Here is a 25,663-nt window from a genome sequence, read left to right as displayed (position 1 = left end):
GACTATTAAAAATCGAGAACCAAAAAGGAAAATAATTTTGAGAAAGAAGAACTTATTGAATGAGTCGAGGCGTGGCCCGAGTCACTCGGCTTGAAATCGAATTTGCTCCCCTTGGATGCGTCCCAAGTGCAACAGTTTTCAGAGCACGACCTCGAGGATACAACGACTATGACCCGGTCCCAGTGGTGCACTCATTGTACACGGGCTCGAATCACTTGCAGTTTAATCCGAAAGTGCTTGCTGAGTTGACTCGGCGATGAACTCAGTGTAGAAAATGCTTAAAACCGAATATCGAGAGTGTTTTATAAGAGAAGGATTTTTCATATATTTGAAACCTGGAATCGGATGTCTTTTTATAGACTCAAGTGGTGCATAAGCACCCTTTTCAAAAGGTTAGGTCCGTTGGGTTTAAACCCAACCGAGGCGACCAACCGGAAGGGACGCATCTCTCTGGTTTAAAACGAAAAGGCGCAAGTGCGAGTACACTCCCGCACATACGATCCTGCGAGTGGGTTTAAACCCAACAGGTGCGACCAACCGGAAGGGACGCATCTCTCTGGTTTAAACCCAACATACAGTCCTGCGAGTACCCATACACACACCCACGCGAGTATACACACCCCGCACCCGCACCTGCACCCGCACCCGCGCCCATGCCCAGCCCAGCTCGGCTCGGCTCGGCGCGCGCGTGCGCGTGTGTGGTGAATGGCATAGATTAGAGCTATTGGCATAGCCCCCCACAGGACCAAATTCACATGCCCCCTGAAAGGGGCTCAAGCCCTAAGCAAAAATACTATCTTATATACAAGATAGTTAACTTTGTGAAATCCGATGTGGGACAAAACCCCAAACTCAAAAGTACTACAATTTCAAAAATGGAGGGAAATTACCAAAAATTTGAAAATTCAAATCTTACTACTATTTTAAAACAAAATATAACAGCACACACACTATCCAAGTGTTTGGACAGTGGGCCCCACCTACGGCATGTGTCACACACTCGTTGTCCATTTGTTTGGATAACGAGACCCACCTAACGTATGTTTTATATCTACACTACCCAATCGCGGGCCACACCACGATGTATCTGTTTTATACATGCTGTTAAATGAGCCACCTCACGATGCATTTATTTTATCATGCTATTCAGCAGCCCACACCTTGACTTTGACAAAGGTGTTCCACTCTTTAGAAGAATTCTTCAATAGTAGCTTGAATATAGGATTGCAAATGGGCGTTAGTTGGGCGCTGAAGCAATTTATATATTGGATTCTACCTCAGAAGCATCAAAATTCATTTTCAGCCTTTAGAGGTTGCATCTCAATGATTGCCTTTATATTGATTTTATTGACTTCGATGCCCTCTTTTGAATAATGTAGTGGAGTAACTTTCCATTAATTGCACCAGCACACTTTTCTGAGTTGAGGCAGAGATTGTACTTCTCTAACCAGTTGAAGTGCTTCTTACGATCTTCCAAATGTCCCTCGATGCTACGGGACTTAAGGATCACATCATCCATATAGACTTTCATTTCCTTGCTTATCATGCCATGGAGCAATGTTATCACAACTCCTTAATATTTTGACCCTACATTTTTTACCCAAATGGCATAACTTGGTAACAAAAAGTACTATATGGTGTGATGAATGAGTCTTCTCCTAGTTCTCAGCAACCATTTTAATTTAATTGTAACCAGAAAAAACCATTAGTGAACGAGAAAACCTTGTGACCAATTATATTGTCTACCAAGGTGTTAATATGGGGTAATGGGGAGTTGTCTTTAAGGTTGACTTTATTGAGGTCATTGATATCAAAGCACATTCTTGTTGAGAAGTGGAGCCACATCTGGGGCCAGGCACAACCGGTCGTGGCCCCTGCTTGACCGTTCGTGAAGCCCGCTCGACTTGTCGTGACCAATCATGGACTGGCACGACTCGAACTCCAGTGAGCATCAGTTTTTTAGGTCCGAGGTACTCGACCGGTCGTGGGTCATCCACGACCGGTCGTGGGATCCGCTTGACCAGTCACGCAGTCCGCCCGACCGATCGTGGTTACGCGGATTCGTTTCCAAATTTGATGCGGACTGCAGATTTATGTGTCGCCTTTTGCAGGGGTGCGAAAGGGAAGTTGCCAAAACTATAAATTGGGGTCCCTAGGGCTATTCTAGGGTTAAAAGGTGAATATTGGAAAATATTTCTAAGGTGTGGGCAAGGAATTTTCTATGTTCTTACAAGGGAGAGATTAGTATATTGCCTTGTAATCTTCATTTGTCTTCATAGTAAAAGTTTGCATCCGTGGTTTTTTACCCTAGTTTGGAGTTTTTCCATGTATATCTTGTCTTGTGGTTTGTTTGGATTATTTTGATCTGTTTCTAGTTTATATTTCTTCTTGTTTATCGTTTGTAGGTGAGGCCTGAGATTGGATCTAGGCTCACTACGTTGTTGGCGTGCTACGTAACAACTGGTATCAAAGCTATTGGTTTAGTTCTATTGGGAGCAATGATGGAAGAAGTAAAAACTAGAATTGAGAAGTTTGATGATTCAAACTTTGCCTTCTGGAAGATGCAGATGGAGGATTATCTGTATCAGGAGGACCTCTATATTTCTGTAGGAGGAAAAAAGAAGAAAATAGAAAAGATGACAGGTGATAAATGGTTTTTACTGGATCGAAAGGCTTTAGGAACGATCCGACTCTCTTTGTGTAAGAGCGTCACCTTCAATATATCCAAGATGAAAACTACAAAAGAATTAATGGAAGCCCTAGCCACCATGCATGAAAAACCCTCTGCGCCAACAAGGTTCATCTTATGAAACAGCTATTCAACATAAAGATGTCAAATGGTGGGAGCATGGCTGAACATCTAAACGAGTTCAATACAGTCACGAGCCAGTTAGAATCCGTTGGCATTGTTTTTGAGGATGAGATCAGGGCGTTATTGATCTTATTCAGTTTGCCAGACAGTTGAGATGGTTTGGTGATTGCTGTGAGCAATTCTTCAGGGTCGACAAAACTGAAATTTGATAATGTGGTCGGTCTAATTCTCAGTGAAGAATATAGAAGAAATGCATTAGGAGTTTCATGGGATTCAGGGAATGCTCTAAACGTTGAAGGAAGAGAAAGATCGCTGAACAAAGGAGGCAATAAACACGGGCGTTCTAAGTCAAGGAAGAAGTCTAAGGGACAGAAAGACAAAGACGGGTGTTGGCATTGCGGTAAGAAGGGCCATATGAAACGTGATTGCAGGGCGCTCAAGAAATAAGAAGGAAGCTCTCAAGGCGGGAAGGATTCAGTGAATCTATCTGAGGAGAGTAACATAGAAGCGTTGATCTTGTCTCTTGATGCAAAGAATGAGTCTTGGATTATAGAATCAGGTGCTTCGTTTAATACCACTTCGTGTAAGGAAGTTCTGCGTAACTATGTATCAGGTGACTTCGGGAGAGTCTACCTCGATATGATGAGTCGTGCAGTATTGTTGGAAAGGGAGACGTTCATATGAATCAGAAAGATGGAACGGTGTTGAAATTAAAGGATGTCAAACATGTACCGAGTTTGAGAAGGAATCTGATCTCACTGGGGCAGTTGGCCGATACCGGTAATGTGATGACATTCACCAGTGATTCCTTGAAGATTACAAAAGGTGCCTTGGTGATATCTCGAGGTAAAAAAGAAGGTACTTTGTATATAACTTTAGGATCGTATAGTTCACTCGCAGTCGCATCAACTGGAGTGAATGGGCAGTTATGGCATCAGAGGTTGGGACATATGAGTGGGAAAGGGATGAAAGTATTATTGTCAAAAGGGAAGCTACCAGGACTGAAGTTTATTGACTTGGAATTCTGCGAGGACTGCGTGTATGGCAAGCAGAAGAGGGTAAGTTTCAAGAAGACGCATCTGTTGGAGCTTGTACACACTAATGTGTGGGGACCGGCACAGGTATTATCTCTTGGTGACTCACGTTATTTTGTTTCTTTTATTGATGATGCTAGTAGAAAACTATGGGTCTATTTCTTAAAGCATAAATCTGATGTATTTGATGTATTTAAGAAGTGAAAAGTTATGGTAGAAAATGAGACAGGTAAAACAGAAAAATGTCTCAGATCTTATAATGGGGGAGAGTACTGTGATAAGAGGTTTGAAGAGTATTGTACAGCAAATGAAATCAAACATCAGAAAACGATTCCAAGGACACCGCAGCAGAACGGTTTGGCTGAGCGCATTAACAGGACCATCCTTTAGCGCGCCAAGAGCATGAGATTACATGCAAGGTTGCCCAAGATTTTTTGGGCAGATGCTGTAAATACTGCCGCATATCTCATCAATAAAAGTCCCTCAGCACCATTCGATGGTGGGCTACCAGAAGAAACATTGACAGGGAAAGAAGTGAACCTTTCACATCTCAGAGTGTTCGGTTGCACTTCATATGTTTATATTGATGCAGAGCACAGAAACAAGCTGGATGCGAAATCCAGGAAGTGCACATTTATAGGCTACAGGCAGCATGATTTTGGTTACAGGTTTTGGGATGCAGAAAGCAGAAAAATCATCAGTAGTAAGGACATAGTCTTCAATGAAAAAGTGATGCATAAGAACAGTGTGCAAGGAAATAAGGCCGAGGAAAAGGAATTCGTAGAGTTGGAAGAGTTACCGGACACGGGTGTTACAGCGCCACAAGATGATCATGCACAGGAGCATTATGAGGCAGAACCGCATACACCAAGTGTGAGGAGGTCTACTCGGGAGAGGAGATCCACGGTCTGATACTTACCCTCCTTACATTATCTACTGCTGATAGATAATGGTGAACCAGAGTGTTTTGAATAGGCATTATAGTTGAATACACGGGTTAAGTGGGAGCAGGCCATGGATGAAGAGATGGACTCTCTTGAGTCTAATCGTACATGGGAGCTAGTCACTCTACCCAAGGGTAAGAAAGCTCTTCATAACAAGTGGGTTTACAGACTGAAGGAGGAGCACGATGGTTCGAAACAGTATAAGGCCAGATTGGTTGTGAAAGGGTTTCAACAAAAGGCAGGTATCAATTTCACTGAAATATTTCACCTGTGGTGAAAATGTCTATGATTCGCATGGTCTTGAGTATAGTAGCTACAGAGGACTTACATCTAGAGCAGCTAGATGTTAAGACAGCTTTTCTTCATGGGGACCTTGAAGAAGAGATATACATGTATCAGCCGATAGGATACGTGACGCCAGGAAAGGAGAACAAAATGTGCAGACTGAAGAAGAGCTTATATGGTCTAAAGTAGGCCCCGAGGTAGTGGTACAAGAAGTTCGACAGTTTCATGTCGGGAAACGGTTTTAGGAGATGTTATGCAAACCACTGTTGTTACTTGAAGAAGTTTGATACATCATACATCATCCTTCTTCTGTACATTGATGATATGCTTATAGCCGGTTCAAGCATGAAGGACATCTCAAATCTCAAAAGACAACTGTCTAGAGAATTTGCCATGAAGGATTTAGGAGCTTCAAAACAAATCCTAGGAATGAGGATAAAGCATGACAGGGAAAACAAGAAACTGATTTTGTCACAAGCAAAGTACATAGCCAAGGTACTTGATTGATTCAATATGGGAGGTGCTAAGCCGGTTACCACTCCATTAGCCAACCACTTCAAGCTATCCAAGGAGCAAGGTGCAAAGACGCAGGAGGAATGGGACTACATGGCTAAAGTCCCATACATGTCAGCTATTGGGAGTCTCATGTATGCTATGGTGAGCACGACGCTAGACATTACTCAAGCAGTGGGTGTTGTTAGAAGGTTCATGAACAACCTCGAGAAGGAACATTGGGAAGCTGTGAAGTGGATCCTCAGATACCTGGTAAGTACTGTGGATATAGGGCTGTGTTATGGAGGATCGAAAATCAAGCTACAAGGCTATGTAGATTCAGATTTGGTAGGAGATATCGACAGCAGAAGAAGCACTACAGGTTATGTCTTTACTCTGGGTAGTGTTGCAGTCAGTTGGGTCTCTCAGTTATAGAAGATAGTATCTATCAGTATGATGGAAGCAGAATATGTTGCGACTACAGAAGCGTGCAAGGAGATAGTGTGGATGCAAGGTTTTATGGAGGAGTTGGGTAAGAAATAAGCAGATTACAAGTTGTATAGTGACAGTCAGAGTGCAATAAACTTGGCTAAGAATTCAGCCTTTCATTCAAGGACCAAGCATATTGCCCTCAGATATCACTTCATACGTTCGTTACTGGAAGATGGATCGATTGCTCTGGAGAATATTCATACAAGTGAGAATCCAGTGGATATGCTGACCAAGGCAGTCACACCGAAGAAGCTGAAGCTCTGTTCAGCTTTGATTGGTCTTCAGGCTTGAAGACGGGTAGGTGGTGCACTCCGGATGAAGAAGACAAAGGTTTATGATGATGTGTCTCCAAGTGGGAGATTGTTGAGAAGTGGAGCCACATTTGGGGCCACGCATGACTGGTCTGGCCCCTGCTCGACCGGTCGTGGAGCCCGCTCGACTGGTCGTAACCAGTCTTGGACTGGCACGACTCGAACTCCATCGAGCATCAGTTTTTTAGGTCTGAGGTATCCAACCGGTCGTGGGCCATGCACGACCGGTCATGGTTACGCAGATTTGTTTCTAAATCTAATGCAGACTATAGATTTATGTGTCGCCTTTCGCAGGGGTGGGAAAGGAAAGTTGCCAAAACTATAAATTGGGGTCCCTAGGGCTATTCTAGGGTTAAAAGGTGAATATTGGGAAATATTTCTAAGGGGTGGGCAAGGGATTTTCTATGTTCTTCCAAGGGAAAGGTTAGTATATTGCCTTGTAATCTTCATTTGTCTTCATAGTGAAAGTTTGCATCCGTAGTTTTTTACCCTAGTTTGGGGTTTTTCCACGTATATCTTATCTTGTAGTTTGTTTGGATTGCTTTGATCTATTTCTAATTTATATTTCTTCTTGTTTATTGTTTGTGGGTGAGGCCTGAGATTGGATTTAGGCTCACTGCGTTGTTGGCGTGCTGTGCAACAATTCTAACCTCACCATCCTTCTTTAGTATAAGCACAATGAAAGTAAGCCATTTTGGGTAGTTAGATGGCACTATTAATCATGTATTATACTACTTGATGACTTCTTCACTGATCTTTAAGATCCACTTTGGTCTTATTCTGTGTTGTTGCTGTTTGATGGGCTTGAATTCAGGCTTAGTAGGTCGATAGTGCATGACCAGGTCTCCATCAACTCCAAGCATGTCTTCTTGGAGAATGCAAAGATTGACAGTAATCGTCTCGTGCCATCCCTTGCTTATTCTTAGGAGACATAAACTCTTCAATACATACTTTCCTAGGAATCTTGGAGGTTCTTAGCTTCATGATAATGAAGTCCTTTGGAATGACATTATTTTTTGTTTCAAACTTTATGAGGAGATCGTATAATTTGGGATTCAGATCATCATCATCCCCATCCTTGGCTTCGTTTAGACCCATGAGCGTGAAGTCTAACTCTAAATTGAAATTAAAGAGTTGGTTTCAAATTTATATGTTTGACAAATATAATAGACTACTTATTTCTTGAGATTTTTAAGATTTTCCTAGATTTTTTCTGTTTTGTAGATATCCTATTTTTTAGGTTTTCTAGAATATTCAAAATTTTAAGTTTTTCCAAATTTTTTATAATTTCTAATTTTGTGAGAATTTTTGGCATTCTTTTATTTTTGTGATTTTCTTTACTTTAATTTATAAGATTTTTTTAAGAGACCCCAAGAAAATGCACTACAAACCAAGAGCAAACTCAATTTAGGTCAAGGAGCTAAAGGGTATTTATATTTCCATTTTTAAGTCGACAACAATAGAAGATCGCTAGCCAATTTGATGTAGAGCACGTCACAGATAATTTCATAGCCAAGATGGACTAGAAGAGGCTAGATTGCTAGCAGAAGTGATCCAGACCGTCAGGACCTTAAATAGGGCGTATCTCGCAATCCAGAATGAGTTATTCAACGTACCATAAATGATTTTAGGGTAGTACGAGCTACTTCAGCCACCTAACCCTTCTTTGCTAGGTTAGGCATGTTGAATTTGCGAAATACCATTGAATCAACAGTCTAATTCTCATTTTATTTTCATTTTTACTATTTATAATTAGTTTTAGTTTATGTATAACTCTTCATCCGTTGGGCTTTAGGAGTTGCACCCAACATGAAAAGTACTTAGAATAATTAGAAAAATAGCAGGGTTAAGCCAAATATGACACTTACTATTTTGTTTGAAAACCATGAGGTCTAAGGGAAATCACGACCGTCTATAAATAGTAAGTTTACTACTTATAGTGAGTCGTGAATTCTAGGAGTTTTAGTTGTAGTTTGATTTTGAAACTTCTCCCATGGCTTGATATCCCTATTTAAAGGGTTGTGAACTTGTTTATTTTAATCATTAATCAAATTACTAATTTCATAGAATTTATTTCTATTTTGCTTTCTTTTTTTCTTATGGATTCGAGAAGTCTCTATGAGGAGTCCAGGGAAGTTTTGTGGATTCGGAACAGTTATCCCCTTGAGGAAGATGGTGATCGACCTCACATCCTTCCCTGCATCAATTTGGTATCGGAGCCAAGATTTTCCTTGGATCTATGGCTTCTAATGACGGGTCGAGCAACAAGACCGTGGACGGTACTTTAGGAAATTTACCTTTTACCATGATGACTTTTAAAGCGGCACAACAAGATAATCGACAGGTCATGCAAGGGCTGCAGGCTCTCATCGATCACATGACAGATTGCATAATGGAGGCTCTAGGTCAGCTCCGTGTTCCTAGTGGCGATCTGCCACCAGTAATTGCTAGAACTCATAATCGACCTGATCACAAGATGATACCCGCGGTGAACCAACGGGCCATTCCTAAGGAAGGGAATCCAACAATGAGGAGGTCGATAACATGATCCTCCAACATCCCAGACAATGTGGTGATCAAGCAAATTGGTCAGATTGAGACTTCAGGATGAAGGTGATATCCCTAGTTTCAATGGCCAACTTCACATTAAGAATTTTCTCAAATAGCTTTCTCAAGTCGAGCAATTTTTTGACTATATGAAAATCTCTAAAATGAAGAAGGTCAAACTTGTGGGCTACAAGTTGAAGGGCGAAGCTTCAGCTTTGTGAGAGAAACTACAACTTGCATGGACAAGACAAACAAAAGCACCAATCCGCACATGGCATCGGATGAGCAGCTATGATGCGCACGATTTCTCCCTAGCGACTATTACCAGGTACTATTCCAATAATACTAAAATTTTCAATAGGTGAGAGATTACGCAGAAAAATTCTACCGCTTGGTGGCTCGTAACAATTTGGTCGAGACTGAATCGCAGCAAGTCGCCCGATTCAATGGTAGATTGAGTATGGCGATCTAGGATCGGGTCTAAATGTAGTCTGTTTGGATGATGAATGATGCAATCAAGTTGGCTACCCGGGAGGAAGAGCAGCTTGAACGTGCCAACACACGGACCTATCCTACTGCTATGGTCGCCGTGCCAGGTCCACCCCAGGGGGCTCTATAGACCAGAGGAAAGGAGCTCATATGAGTACTCACTCAACCTCCTACACCAATGAACCGAGATCAGGGAAGCGGGCAAGCTAGGCCCCGAAGTGCCATATTGACTGTTGCTGGTCCGAGTAGGATCCCGAACCCCTATGCTCGGCCAAGACCCGACAATTGCTTTCGTTGTGGCCAACCAGGTCACCTATCAAATACTTATCCCCAGTGACAAGTGGCAAACCTCTCCATCAATGGTGGTAATGCTGAAAATGTCGATGAAGATCCAGATATTGAGGAACCGAAACAGGTCATAGAAGACGAGGCGAATGAGACAAGGGTTGGGTTTAGCAGGATCATGGCGAGTCGCTCGTTGTGAGACAACTATTGTATGTGCCGAGGAAAGAGGTACACCCATAATGGCATAACATCTTCTGAACTAGGTGTATAGTGAATTGAAATGTTTGTGACGTAATCATCAATAGTGGGAGCAGTGAGAGCATCGTCTCCAAGGTCATGGTGGAAAAGTTGCAATTAAAGACAGCGTCATCCCTCCCTATATATGATCGGTTGGATCAAGAAGGTCAGCAAAACGAAGGTAACTGAACAGTGCACCATATCTTTTTCAATTGGCACACATTATAAAGACAAAGTAGTATGTGATGTAGTTAACATGGAGGCTGTCACATGCTACTTGGTCTACCTTGGTAATTCGATCGTAACACCACTCATAAAGGGTGAGATAATGTGTATATTTTCATTAAGGATGGCCAAAAAACCATAGTAGCCCCTATGGATACAGAGGAGCCACCCAAAACTTCTACATTGGAGGGTCGTTCTCTCTTAATCATATGGGACTTCATGGAGGAATCAAAAGAAACAAGACAGGACTATGCATTAATTATAAAAGGAGAAGAACTAAAACCTACCATCCTTCCTGAACGATTAAAGCCTTTGTTACATGAATCGAAAGAAATTTGGCCCAATGACCTTCCTGATGGATTACCTCCCATGCGAGATATCCAGTACCATATCGACCTTGTCCCTGGGTCCATCTTACCCAATCGTCCTCACTACAGATGAGTTCGAAGAAGTACGAGATTTTGCAGGGGTAAGTGGAGGAACAATCCGGTCTTATTTGAGAAAGTAAGAGCCCATGCATTGTACCGGTTCTATTAACTCCTAAGAACGATGGGAGTTGGCGCATGTGTGTCAACAGCCGGGCCATCAACAAAATCACCATAAAATATAGGTTTCCCATACCACGACTGGACGATATGTTTGACATGGTTGAAGGTATAAAAATATTTTCAAAATTGGACCTAAGGAGAGGCTATCATCTGCTTTGAGTATGGTCAGGTGATAAGTGAAAGATGGCCTTTAAGACCAAGGAATGGTTGTATGAATGGAAGGACATGCCCTTCTATCTTTCGAACGCACATAGTACATTCATGGGGCTGATGAACCAAGTTTTAAAGCCATTCATTTGGCGGTTCTTCACCGTCTACTTCGATGGCATCTTAATATACAGTCAGGATGAAGCAGGCCATATAGAGAGCCTTAGGCAGGTCCTTCAAGTGTTCACCGAAAGCAAGTTGTATCTCAATTTAAAAAAACTGTAACTTTTTGATTGATGGCCTATTGTTTTTGGGCTTTATTGTGACATCCACGACATTCAAGTGGATGAGGAAAAGGTGAAAGCCATCAGGCAGTGGCTGGTCCCAACAAACATCTATGAGGTACGAAGTTTTCATGGGTTGGCTATATTCTATCAACGGTTCGTGAAGAATTTTAGCACCATTGTATCTCCAATTACAAACTGCATGAAGAATGGACAGTTTCAATGAACTGATAAAGCCAATAGGAGCTTTGCCTAAATAAAATAAAAGTTGTTCACAACCCTGGTTCTTGTACTTCCTAACTTTGACAAATTATTCGAAGTTGAATATGATGCTTCCTATGTCGAAATTGGGAGAGTCTTGTCTTAAGAAGGTCAGCTAGTGGCCTTCTACAGTGAAAAACTTAGCGATGCACGCAAAAAGTGGTCAAGATATGAACCTTGCTCTTGTGTAGGGCCTAAATTACCAGGTTCAAGAGTAGGAACCTTGCTCTTGTGTAGCGCATAAAGTTTAGAGTCCTTGTGTAGGGCTGTAAATGTGACGCCCCATCACTGTGATCACATGTGGGCGGGCCCCAAGGTGGTATGCAGGCTATTGTGCTAGTAAGTTATTGTGCACATAGTAAAGGTGGAACTTTGTCCCACATCAAAACGTCATACGAAGTTGTGGTGGCTATAAGTTGGGTTCCTTCCTTAACTGGCATGACGTGTTTTAAAGCCATGAGCTTCGGCAAAGCGATCAATATCATGTGTTATAGGGACATGCCTTACAATAAAGGTTTAAGGTGAATCTAATTTAAAACATCCGATAGTGAAATCCGGTACACTCATGGGTTGAGGGCGTCCGCCGGGAGTGTAGTATGCATGTAACCGAACCACTATATATGATCATGTTTGGGATTGCCATTTGCGCATTTATTTAATTATGCTTATATTTTTTTGAATGTTTTAATTATGAAACATGATTAGATGAATGTTTAGGTGTTGAGGGTCGAATATTACATATCAGACCCCAGTTATTGCTAGGATCTACAAACATAGTATTGTTTAACGGCCTAATTTAATCATGTTTGTGATGCAGGGTGTATTCACGAGCTTGGACTGGAAATGGGTACTAAAAGCATGGATTTAACGGTCTGAAGGCACCAAAGCAAGCGACGGACCCTAGGAGACTAAGATCGACAGATTTGCACACCAAGGATCCAAGAAAATCAAGAAATTGAAGCTCAAGTGGCCTGAAAAGTGTCTAGAATGCAAGATCATAGGGTTCCCACCATCTGATCAGTTCAAAACTTCATACGTGGCCTGAGGACCATAAAGTAACCGTACACGTCAAATTTCAGCCATTGGATCCCTCTGGAAGTAGCCCAACGGACAGATCATCCCCTTTAATCATTATGTGGGGCCCGCCTGATATCTGGATATGCTTCAAAATTGGTCTAGGCAGTCTAAATGATATAACAGAATGGATGGACGGAACGGATTTTTCACGAACATCACGATGAACCCACATGTACACTGCATGTACATGGGGTACATGTGCGTGAGAAGTGCATCGGACGGAGAGTCCGGTCAAACCATGGGCTAACCCGAGTCCGTTTTCTTTTAAAGAAACAGCGTCCGACGCTGATTCGATGGATGATCTCTGTAGGCCCCACTCGCTCTTAATCTCAATGATCCGACCCGTTCACATGCCTTATAAGATGGCCAAGACCAACGCCTAGATGTCTTTTTGGCCACTATACAAGTGTCTTCATGATCACAGCCGTTAATCGCAAGATGGACGGAGGAGTAGAAGATCTTGTGTACCCCATTGATTTCACTCCAAAAATGCACCTTCCTGACTGAAATTTCAAGGGAAAACCAGTGGACAGCGTGGATTTCCCAAAACGAAAGCTATGTGGGCCCCACCATCAGCCAGCGCAAGTGCGTAACGCACTCTGTTTCGCGATCGGACGCCGTCCGATTTTCACGGCGAGTTGTGCGCTCGTGGGGGTGATCGGACGGCTGATCTGAGCCGTTCATCATGAAGGACTGCCAAAAATCTCCCAGAGGACGTTGTCCTTTTGGAAGGAAAGCAAAGAAGAAGAAGGGTGGAGTGCATCGTCTAGAGCCCTGTGTAAACAAAGGCGCAGCAGGAAGCCTTGCGTAAACAAACTTGCGGACGATTCACTGTCAGAAAGCCTTATTAAAAAGGGAATCGGCATCCACGGCGGAGAGGAGGAAGAAGTTTTAGAGAAAAAACGGAGAGAAAGAGAGCGCTGAAGACGTTGGCTGCTGGCACATTGGCTGCCGGACGTTGGCTGCTGAACGTGGAGTTGCTCTTGGGCTGGACGTCTGGGTTGGCTTTGAAGAAAGGAAGAAACGTGAAGACGTGGCTGGAGAGAGAGTTGCTGGCATGTGAGGCTGGATCTTTCTTCTTTCCTTCTTGTGCTCTTCTGTTCCTTTTTATTTTTATTTCTATTTATTTTATTTAGCCCATTCATGTGTGGCTAAACCTCTTAGCTAGGGCTAAGAGGTGAAGCCTGTAGCGAGATGGGAGACACTATTTCATGCGTTTAATTTGAATTTCTGAACTGAACTTGGTTTTAAGTTGATTATTAAAAGAATATTTTCTCAGTCTTTAATGGTCTGTTGTGACTGAAATTACAATGGGTTTGCAATGGCTTTGAATATCTCTTTTTCTCTTTTGATGTTTATGACGTCAGGAGGCCCTGTTGTTCACCATCGTCTCCTGGGCATGGTTGGATGATAGTACCCTTCCTAACTTTCATAGCATGTTGATTGGTTGGTGATTAGTTTAATTCTGTTGTTAACTTTGTCTCCTGGGTATGGTTTGGTGATGGAATCCATTCTAATTCATATACCATTCATCTCGAAAAGCTTAAATCAAGTAAGTTCAGTTTAATTTCCATGACTCCTGATGCAAGCATAAGATCTCCCTGATCTCTACAAGTGGATCCTCTGAATCCCTAGTTTCCTTCCTCTGAATTACTTAAGTTTTAGATAATTATTCCACAAATTATTCCCTAAATTCTATTTGATTTAGATCGCATCTTAGACTAGTTCTATTTCTACCTAGTTTCAGGAAACGTACAAGTTTCAGTCCCTGTGGATTCGACCTCGGTCTTACCGAGTTTATTACTATATCACAACCCTATACTTGGGGAGTGAACATTAGGATTGATAGGAATCACATCCCACACACTCATATTCATTATCTCTATAGGCTAGTTGCTTAATTTACACACATTTGTATTCTATATGATTGGACCCTCTATTGGCTTAGAAGCCTTAGAGTTACATTGCCTTACTTAGTTTAATTGCTATTAGTTTAAGTTAGGCATTGTTGTTTTAATTGGCATAAATTTTAAATTGTCCTAATCACTCCCCCCCCCCCCCCCCCTTTAAGACTTAGCATACATTCTATAGCTCTACCATAATTTCGCATTAGATGCATTGCAGCACATTAACGGTAATTTCAATTGGTATCAGAGCGGGTATCTCTTGAAAGACTTAGCCACCCAGAGTTGATACTAGGAGCTTAAGAATGCTCTCTAACCAAGAGGGCAATGTCATCACACGACCACCGTACTTTGACGGGTCTAATTACACCTATTAGAAGGCTAGGATGATGATATTTCTAATGTCCTTTGACTATTCGGACTATTTATATTAGGAGATTGTCAAAGAAGGATGGACAATTCCCATGGAATAGGTCAGGATTGATGGTAGCACCATTAGTGCTCCCAAAGAGAAATCCAAATTGAGTGCTATTGATAGAGCTAAGTATTCCTATAATGCCAAAGCTCTTGATGATATTTTCTGTGCGGTTTTCCCTGACGAATTTAGACACATATGTACATGTACAACAAGGAAACATGGGACATTCTAGAAATCACCCACGAATGAACTAGCATAGTAAAAAGATCAAAACTTCAGCCCTTAAAAAATCAATTTGAAAACATTAGGATGTCATAGACTGAAAATTTCATGGAATGTTATTTTAAATTGAACGATATTTACAATTCCATGTGAGGTTTAGGAGAGAGGATTCCGAAAGGACCCATACGTAAAAAAAATTCTTGTATCCTTACCAGATAGGTTCACTCCCAAGATAACCTCAATAGAGGCGTGTAGGAATGTAGATGAGATGAAAGTAGAACTTATAGTTTTCCTACAAACATTTAAACTACACTTTAAGGCTCCCACTAAAGGTAAGAAATCCGTCGTCCTCAAATCATTATATAGGCATTCACATAAGCATAAAGAAGTAAATCTGAAAGTGATAGTGATGATGTAAACGGAGAGAAATTTGCTAATACACTTAGAAATTCCTCAAGTTTACTAGAGGGAAGAGTTGTGACATGAAGGTCAAGAAGGTGGACAAGAAAAAAGAAAAATCCACCAAACCATCTAAAAAGGTCCAATGTTATAACTGTGGAGATTATGGATATTTTCCCCTAATTTTTCCTGCAAAACAATATCTAAAGGCGAGGAAATGGCAGCAACATGGGATGGTACCGAGAAGTCTGAATCCATTCAAGATGACTCCTCTAGTGTGAAAGATAAGAGTAACATGTGCATTTTGTCAGCTCACATCACACCATCCCTTGCAAGAATTTTGGGAGATCATAACTCCATAAGGGGGTGACCTTAGAGGTCTATTTGAGCTGAAATGGTAAATCAGAGGACCGAGAATCCTATAGGAGCTCTATTGTTGAATTTGAGGATTTCAGCCACATACATGAACTAATAGTTAAATCAGAGGAATCTAGCCTCATTTTGTGCTTTATTGTAAAATCTGAGGATTTAGCCTCATTTATTTTGGTAATCTAAGATTTAAAGTTGTTGAACTTAATATCACAAGCTTAGGGCTTGGATTATCATTGGTCATTCCAGTTGTTCATTTATATCTATTTGAATTACCTTAATTTGCATGTTGCATGTTTTCAATGTTAACATGCATCCCTAACCCTCATTAGTATAAGCCTTATCATTTTAAATCTTTGACCTATAGAGTTGGTTCACATATAATTTTATTGGTATATCTTATTTAGACTAACCCTTTGTCAAATACTAACAAAAGGGGGAAAATATCAAATCCCACCAAAACAATGCATTCTCTTGTGTAGGATTTGCTTATTGTTGCAGGTTTGATCGAGAAAGCAATTTAGAGGGATCATTGCTACATTAAATTTCTTAGTATTTCGAGTTGTAATTTTTTTTTTATATGACATCTAATTTTGTTTAGTTGTTTTGGTATGTCATTGGTATGGACCATGACATTATCTTAAGTTAGGCTTTTGTCACATAATTGACAAAGGGGGAGACTGTTAGTGCGCTCATTTTTATACCATGGTTTATCAATCACGTGAGTCGTTGTATCATGCAGTCGATTGAGCCTTTGGAAAGTGAAAACCGAAGACATAAGCGAAGCCTTGGTGACCCTAACCCTTGACCTAAAACAACCTCATAACCGCTAGATGATCTTGACCTAATAAAAATATAAATTTGATCATCCCTTAGCCTTAGGAGACCAAGTAAAACATGATAAAGAAGGCTAAAAGAGGCATGAATCTATTGTGTAGAAGATAACCCAAGATAGTAGATTGCAGCCCATGTTCAATGGCTTCGAGATACCATCGACGGTCTTCAATGGCATTGAAGACCTGGCCGATGGCATCGATTAAGACTCAGGAGTGTCCAGCAACCAAACTGGATTTTGACTGGAATTCTCGATGACATCGAGGACCCTTCAATGGCATCGAAACTTACGTTTCGATGGCATCAAAATCCCCTCGATGGCATCGATTTGAGATCCTGAAATGTCCAGTAAGGTTTTTGGATTTTTCCCTTGATTCTCTCGATGGCATCGAAGCCACCTCGATGACATTAAAAGAAATGTTCGACGACATTGAAGGTGGGGTCATTGCAATCAAAATGGGTCCAGATTTGTCCAACAAGCAAACATCATTTTTGTCTGGAAATTTCAATAGCAATGGGGAGCCCTTCAATGACATCGAAAGAATCCTTAATGGCATCAAAGACCTCTTCGATGGCATCGATAGAGCCATTTTTTGCCCATTATTTGACCATTGGAGCTCAAACTATTTAAATAGGGCATTTAGTTCTTAAGCTTTTTGATGACTTTTTGGGGCAACCAAAGGTAAGGTGATCCTATATATAGATATATATATATATATATATATATATATATATATATATATATATATATATATATATATATATATATATATATATATCTTCCATCTACTTTGCTTAACTTGACGTATACGCTTTTATATCTTAAGATTTCAACTCTAATAAGGATTCCAACCTCACCATTAGAGATGTGCTTGAACTCCTCCATTTCTTAAAGATTGGACTTAAGCATCTTAGTAAATCATTGTCCAAATCTTCTAGGAGACCCATCTAGTTAAATTCCATAGAATAAAAAGCTACCCATTAGCTGTAGGAGATTCAACCCACTCCCATCACCTTGGTCTTCATGAAGAAGCATTAAATGCAAGGAGATTGATCACACAGCTGAAGTGTAGACGAAATGTTGCAACATAATCAGGGGAGCATCGGGGAGTTGATTGAAGTACGGGAGAGCAAAGATCAAGCAACCCAAGAGGAACATCAAAAGAGACTCAATCCGACGAGTAAATGTCATGTGTAGGAGTCCATGTTTGTACTCTTTCCTTATGTAGGTCAGAGTGAAAGAGTTTGTGTTCAAACTCACCTAGGTTCTTTTATAGGACCTTGGCTTTTCGTAGGGCCTAAATTTCATGATTCTTATGTAGGACCAAGGTTGTTAGTTTTCCTGAGGAGAAACTAACCAAAGTTCTTTTGTAGGCCTCCGGCGGGAGTAAGCATGCAAGGTTCGGGATTAGGATCATTGCTCTTGTGTAGGGCATAAATCTTAGATTCGAGAGTAGGACATTGGCCTTTGTGTAGGGCCTAAACTACTAGGCTCCTGTGTAGGACCTTAGCTCTTGTCTAGGGCCTAAATTGTTAGGTTTAGGAGTATGACCCTTGCTCTTGTGTAGGGCATATGTTTAGAGTCATTGTGTAGGGCTGTAAAGGTTTGAGGTGAACCTGATTTAAAACCTCGAGTGCTTTCACCGAGAGTGTAGTAAGTACGTAGTTGAACCACTATATATGATCGTGTTTGGGATTTCCATTTGCACATTTATTTAATTATGCTTATGTGTTTTGAATGTTTTAATTATAATGCATGATTAGGAATGTTTAGGATTGATAGGAATCGCATCCCACACACTCATATTCACTATCTCTACAGGCTAGTTGCTTAATTTGCACACCTTTGTAGCCTATGTGATTGGATCCTCTATTGGATTGGAAGCCTTGAGTTACATTACCTTACTTAGTTTAATTGCTATTAATTTAAGTTAGGCATTGTTATTTTAATTGGCATAAATTTGAATTTGGTCCTAATCCCCCCCCCCCCCCCCCCCCTTAAGACTTAGCCAACATTCTATAGCTCTGTCATACTTCTGCATTAGACACATTGCAGCACATTAACCGCAATTTCAGAGAGAGAGGCTAAACCGAAAAGTGAATAAACTTACCTTTGTGGGCTATGGTGATGGCGTGAAAGGGTATATGCTATACAATTGGATCACTTGGAAAATCACTTTGAGGTGCAACATTAGGTTTGATGAGGATTCTTTGTTCCACAAGGAAGAAAGTAAGGAGCCGAAAAAATCAGCAATGTTTATAGTTGAAATTGATAGGGGTAAGACACAGTCTGAAGCTAAGTCATAAACAGATGTACATGATCAGGTGAAGCAGCCACCACCCAAAAGAAATTTATTAAGAGATCGTAAATTTTCAATGAAATACGAAGATGACTCGAATGTTGCATTTGCCCTCATTTTAGTTGAGGGGTATCCACGTACCTTCCAAGAAGCATTAGATAGTCTGATGCTAAGAAGTGGATGGTAGTCATGCATCATGAGATGGACTCTCTGCATAAGAATGAGACATGGGAATTGATGGAGCTTCCAATGGGGTGTAAATCGATCAGTTGTAAGTGGATTTGTAAGAAGAAGCGGGATAGATACAAGGCAAGTTTGGTCACAAAAGGATATGAGCATAAGGAGTGTGTGAGTGCTAAGATGTTGAGCACACATTAGTTGTCAAATTTTGTAAAGACAAAACAACCTGATAAAAGATCTTCAAGATCAGCCAATGTCAAGAGAAGATCAAGCTCAAGACTAATCCATACTCAAGAGAAGATCAAGCTCAAGATCGATTAATATTCAAGAAAAGATCAAGCTCAAAGTCAAGATGAAGTTCCGAGACTTAATTCAAGTTAAAGAAAATCAGAAATTTGATATATCTCAGGTGGTATAAAACCCTAGAAAGACCTTAGGACTAGGTGCTTTCAAAAATATGTTATTTTGAGTTTTTATGCTTATTTTGCTTGGAATTCGGTCAGCCCAACTTTTGGTTCGGCTAACCTAAGCTTTCTCAACTAGCCCAACTTCAAGCCCGAAGCTAAAATTGATTTTTGTTGCAAATTCAGCTAGCTCGAGTTTTAGTTCGGCTATGCAAGCTTGAAATTCAGCTACCCCGAGAAAGTTTGAGTCAAATTCCAGCAACATCACCTTTTAGAATTCAGGAAAATTTGGTCAGCCGAACTGGAGTGTTTAGCCAGCCGAAGTTGACCTCGGGCTACCCGAATTTTAGATAAATCTTATCTCGCACGATCCTAAGTCCATTGAATTGAATCTGGTCTGCTTGGGCTAGTCGAAGACTGTCTCGAGCTAGCCGAAGATTCAACTTCTTTACCCATAAATTGAGTTCCTCTCTCATTCTGAATTACTCAAGTTAATTATCAAAATCCTTCTACAAGAGAGAGAGAAACTCAAGTTATTAACAAGCTATTAAACAATATTTATAATTTAATTTATAAAGAGAGTAAACTATACTGTTCTTTTAAGATTTAAGAGAATTGATTCAAGTAGCTTATTGGGTTTAACTTAATTAAAATCAATAGAACCCTAGACCCTTTCTATCTGACTGAACAAGGAACAATCTACATTTAAGAAAGAGGTTCTACTACTACAAGCTTTTGATACGTCATATACGGTGAAGATAAGTATACCCTCTAAACTCTTTTAAGCTTTTCTGAGATAGCCTATTAAAATCTCAGTTTAGGTTTTATTTGAGATAACTTGAAAATCTCAGTGTGGCTTTGATTGTGATAGCCCGTAAAAATCATAAGAATTGTATAAGGTTGTTAAGGTGAACTTGGGAAAACCTTTTCATAGTGAAAGCCAAAATTACGAGGGAAGTAATTTTAGGAGTGAAGTAGGTGTGGCTGTTTTTAAAGCACCGAACCACTATAACCTTTGTGTTTTGTGGTGAATGCCTTTATTTTATTTGTGGTGAATGATTGTATTTAATTTCAGATTGAGTGGTGAATGTTGTAATATTTTAATTTACTCTTACAAGTTTGAAGTTTTGATTTTAAAGAAATTCATAAAATAAGGTTGTCTTGCCTAAACCTTTAAGTGAAGGTTGTCCTACAAATTATTTAGAATCAACGTTTCAATACTTATGAAATTGAGATCTTTGCTTTATTTAAATATTCAGCACTTAGTTTGATTATTTGGCATTGTCATATTCACCCCCCCTCTAGGACATCTTAAGCTCTCCTTTTCAGATTGTGTCATCTTTAGTAAAATTTTCATGCCCATGGTCAAGCAGGTGTCGATTATATTTGTATTGGCGTTGATTGGCCAATACAACTTAAAATTGGAACAGATTGATGTGCAGATCGAGTTATACGATAGGAGTAGTCCACCCTTTTTGTCAGGACACTTCTGAATTATTGTACATTTTCTAGAGTAATGAAAGGAAAAGTTTTTTTTTTTTTAAATGTTTTCCTACATTGAGAGTCGGAGCAATAAATTTACATGAAGTAAACGGAATGGTTCAAAGTACAAGGAACTAAGAATAAAGTTTGAAGATTGAGGAGGTCATTATACGACATAAAATAGTCTCTTGGGCAGTGGTATAAAAGGTTTGATACTTTCATGATAGGTTAGCGATTTACTAGAAGTGAGTTTGATCATTGTTCTATTACATGGCACTGAATGATCGATGGACAGTTCATTATATTGGTATTGTACGTAAATGATATACTTATCATCAGCCATAGCATATCTTAGATTGATACATTAAAGAATTATTTTTCAGGGACATTTGAAATAAAAGATATGGGGCTGTAAAGAAGATTCTACGGTAGATATTTACAAAGACAGACAGATGAGCATGCTATGATACTTATAGGCAGAATACCTTAAGAAGGTATTGGTTAAGTTCAGTATGGACAAGGTGAAATCAGTTAACACACCCTATGTTGCTCACTTTAGTTTTTCTTTTTTCAAATAATGTACTACTAGTGATGAAGAAAAGCAAGTGATGTCTCGTATGCCATATTCGTGCATCATTAGCAATTTGATTTATGTCAATCTTTACGAGATCAGATATTTCACATACAGTGGGTGTTATGAGCAGATACATGGCTAACCTCAGTAAGTAATATAGGAAGGCAGTGAAATGGTATTTCAATATATATAAGGTACAGTGGACTATGTCTTGATGTTTGAACAATCAGAAGACAAGTTGATATGTTATGTGGATTACGATTATGCATGTAATATGGATAACAGAAGGTCAACTCCTGGGTAATCGTTTGTTCTAGCGGGCGGTGTGATTAATTAGATGTCAAATCTTTAGTATGTGGTAGCACTTTCCACAACCAAAGCCGAGTATAAGGCAGTGATAAAAGTGTTCAAAAGTGTTTGGTTGAGAGGTATTATAAATCATCTTGGGCTTCAATAGGAGGTCATGCCAGTTAATTGTGACAGCAAAAGCATGATTAATTTGACAAAGAACTCTATTTATTACTCATGTACTCAATATATTTATGTTCTTCATCATTTTATCTGACAAGTGCTTGAGAAAAGAGGCGTGACCCTAGAGAAGATCCATATAAGCATGAATCCGATTGACATACTCACGTGTGTGGTTCCTACAGATAACTTCAAATTTTATGCGACTTCTCTGAGGTTAGCGAAGGCTTAATGAAGATAGACTGTACACGAGAAGAGATGATGAAGTTATGATAGAAGGTGATTAAATATTATGATGGCAGCAAAGTAATGGATCATGAAGATTGAAGACATGGTAGAGATTATTATCAAATGTTTTAAATTTATCTATAACAAGGTCTGGCGATGCCATCAACAGACCGCTCGATGCTATCAAGAATTCAAAAAAAAAAATCTCAGTTGCTCGCTGGATAATTTTGGAGATGTTATTTGATGCCAATGAAGGTAGCTTCAATGTCATCGACTGGTCTTCGATGGCTGTCAATGTCATCGAAGGTCCTATTGACGGCATGCGCGGAACTACATAAGTATGTGAATTGTTTCATGCTCCGATTGTGATAGTATATATATTGGGTGTAATCAGAATTAGGGGATTCCAAGTGATTTCTTAGACATTCCTAAGGGTTCTGGAGCAAAGCTAGGGTTTTGAAGAAGGGTTTTGGGGTTGTTCAGATTGGTAAATTCATCCATCTCTTGTATCGTGCCATGGTTTTTTTTATCATGAGAGTTTTTCCATGTAAAACTAGTGTATTCTCTGCATGTTTTGTTTGCACTTGATTTCATCTTATTTGATTGAATTTAGGTTTACTTCCGTACGATCCTCAACAAGAAATGAGAGTAACTTTACGTAAAAGTATAACGATGCAGGCAAACTCCTAGTTGTCTTCAAAACTTAGTACAATGTAGTGCTATAGACTACTTCTTAGGTCTAAGGAATATTTGTGGACCACCATGAGGATATCTCACTGATCTAATAACAATAAGATGAATGGCCTTAAAATGGACAATCAAGATCATTTGCACAAAAGTAGGTCAATGTGCAGTTTAATTCATCTATTTGTTATGGACCATCATGGATTGCTTATGATTCTAAAGAATCACTTTTGTTAGGCAATTGCAACCATCCCATCCATGCCTTGAGAAAAGGATAGCTAAAAGGAAATGGCCTTATTAATGACATATCAGATCATCCGGTCAGTGTGATTTTTATCATGGTAGTCCACGAAATGTGTTCTAAACTTAATGGAGGGCTCGAATCAATTGAATGGACCTGAGTGTCCAAATGCAACTAGAGCACTGTTAATTAATTGTGCTATGAGAGCACTAAAGCACTTCTCTACTCGATATTAAGAATAATATAACGGTGAGGCAAACTCTATCTAGTCGTGAAGTGAATGTGAAGCAATGGTGAATCTTGATCATCCATCTGGGGTCAGACTATGGAGAAACGCAGAGGACATACGACGGAAAAATTACACGGCATAAGCATTCCTAGCCGCCTCTTATCTAGTCCTTAAATGGATGGAGTAAATAGAAAAAGCAAACTTGCTGGATTCCATCAATCCAAAATTCAAAGTGACATACTATTTTCCTATAGTTTTCCATTTTCCCAAAATTTTCTTTTATTTGCAGCATGCGTCATGTATCCTAAGTAGAATATATTCTATTTACATACAATAAAGAAAGAGATGCAGATCACACTCACCTGCACATCTACGAGTAGCATCAGGCCCGTTTTCTTCCGTCACTTTCTTGCGAGTACTCCATGGCATTAAGTTTGCAACTAATTAACAAAATATTTTTGTTAGTGTATTATCAGAATAATGTATTTTGTGTAAAACTTTGATTTGTTTAAAACGATAATGAGTGGTTTCATAGGCCAGCATTTAGTCATCCATTTTAACAATACATTTGTTTTGGACATTAGAGCCCATCTAGGGAGAGAAATGATCTAATATTAAGATGGATTACTTAATCAGGTTGGTCTAATTTACAGTGAAATAATGTGTTTAGCATTTCAAATAGAAATGAAAATTTTGAAGAGCACATTGAGATTCTAATCCCATGATTATTGGATGAGGAGAGATTGTCATAAATGCTCTTGGTCCACAGTAAGCGTAATATTTCAATCAAGACTTTATGTCGATTAATCTACCTGCAGGGAAGGGTTGGTGAGATTCAAACTAAGCAAATCGTTCATTCCGCGGATTTGAGGGTGTCTCTTTCTTAATCATGTTGGTGTGGGTAATATTAGATCGGGCTAGTGTTTTTCTTTTTAGAATATATTATATGCAGTCCCCAAAGTTTTAGGGGTGAGGGTCTACCTGAATGTAAGGCTGTTGTACAGTTTTCTCTTCTTCTCTAATAATACTTTTCTTTCCTATTAAAAAAAAAAGAATTTGACGTTTTTTTATTTTTTGAAAGGTAACTAAAACTTTTCTGAAAACTGAATGGTGGAAACAAACAACACAAAGGTTTAATCTTCAGCATATAATTCATTCACTGGTTGTATGTTTTTTTTTTTTTTTTGAAATGTTAGAGTAAGCCTGGTATTTTTCATGGGATGACTAAATTTTGTTTGGCTGGTAGACTGGGTTTCCTAAGAAAGTTGGGAAAAGTCTAAAATTCTATTTTCATTCTCCAAGATTCGGATTCCCTGGCAAAACGATATATTTTTTTTAGAAAAGTTGGGGAATTAAATTCTTGGGGAAGATGGAAACCAACCATAATCTGTGAATCAATTTGTCTTTTGTAAAAATAAGGGATTATTAACACGATAAATACAAAGAACAGTAACCAAAAATCAATACACTTCCCTTTTAGCTATCTGGACAAAAGGCATTTTGCCTGGTGACCAGTGGTGCACAATATACTTTTTTTCGCTTTTCTTTTCTCTTTTCTCTCTCTTATGTTATTATTATTATTATTTATTTATTTTTGCAGTGGAAGCATCCAACCCCTACTGCGCTATTGTTTTGATACCAAATGTTCGAATCTCAGCTCTCACCAAAGTATCTAGAAACTAATGACACTCTATATTGAAAAAAAAAAAAAAAAAGCAAGAAATCATTGGTAAAAATGACAAATACAAGAAATCATTGGTAAAAATGACAAATATATATATATATATATCGGGAAGGAAACTCAGTTGCAGATGCTTTAGCCCGTTTAGCTAGTGAAGGATGCCCAAATAAATTGTATGATACTCGCGCTGCCCTTCCGAGACTTGTGCGTGGTTTCCTTCTCACTGATAAGATCGGCATTGGGAACATGAGGCATCAGTGGCTGGGGGTTTATCCTTGCTTCCTGTTTTTCATTCTTTCTTCCTTTCTCAGGCAGTTCTTGTGCAGTCTGGGGTATATGGTGGGAGTGATCCGCCCCTTTTTGTTGGGACACTCCTGTTTGGCTATAAATTTTTGGTGGAATGGATTTTTTTTGGTTTTAAAAAATAATAATAATAATTATTATTATTATTAATATATATATATATATATATATATATATATATTATACTTGTTGACAAAGGAAAAAAAAAATAATCAAAATGCAATCGTTCATACTACTTCAATACACATTATTATCTTCCACCATGTTTAACAG

At 39.5% G+C, this 25,663-nt stretch overlaps 1 protein-coding gene across 4 annotated transcripts in view; it reads right to left on the bottom strand.

Moving 5' to 3' along the window:
- The window catches only part of LOC131258372 (uncharacterized), a 199,496-nt gene that overhangs the window by 113,279 nt on the left and 60,554 nt on the right, over positions 1-25,663 (bottom strand). For all 4 annotated transcript variants that reach the window (XM_058259652.1, XM_058259655.1, XM_058259656.1 and 1 more), the window contains one exon: positions 23,769-23,846. In XM_058259652.1, coding sequence (XP_058115635.1) covers positions 23,769-23,846 — 78 coding nt within the window. The remainder of the gene's footprint in view (positions 1-23,768; positions 23,847-25,663) is intronic.

This window comes from Magnolia sinica, chromosome 10, assembly GCF_029962835.1.
Source record: "Magnolia sinica isolate HGM2019 chromosome 10, MsV1, whole genome shotgun sequence".
NCBI lineage: Eukaryota > Viridiplantae > Streptophyta > Magnoliopsida > Magnoliales > Magnoliaceae > Magnolia > Magnolia sinica.
The sequence above is the reverse complement of the archived record's forward strand: the minus strand, read 5'-3'. Positions and strand labels throughout refer to the sequence as shown.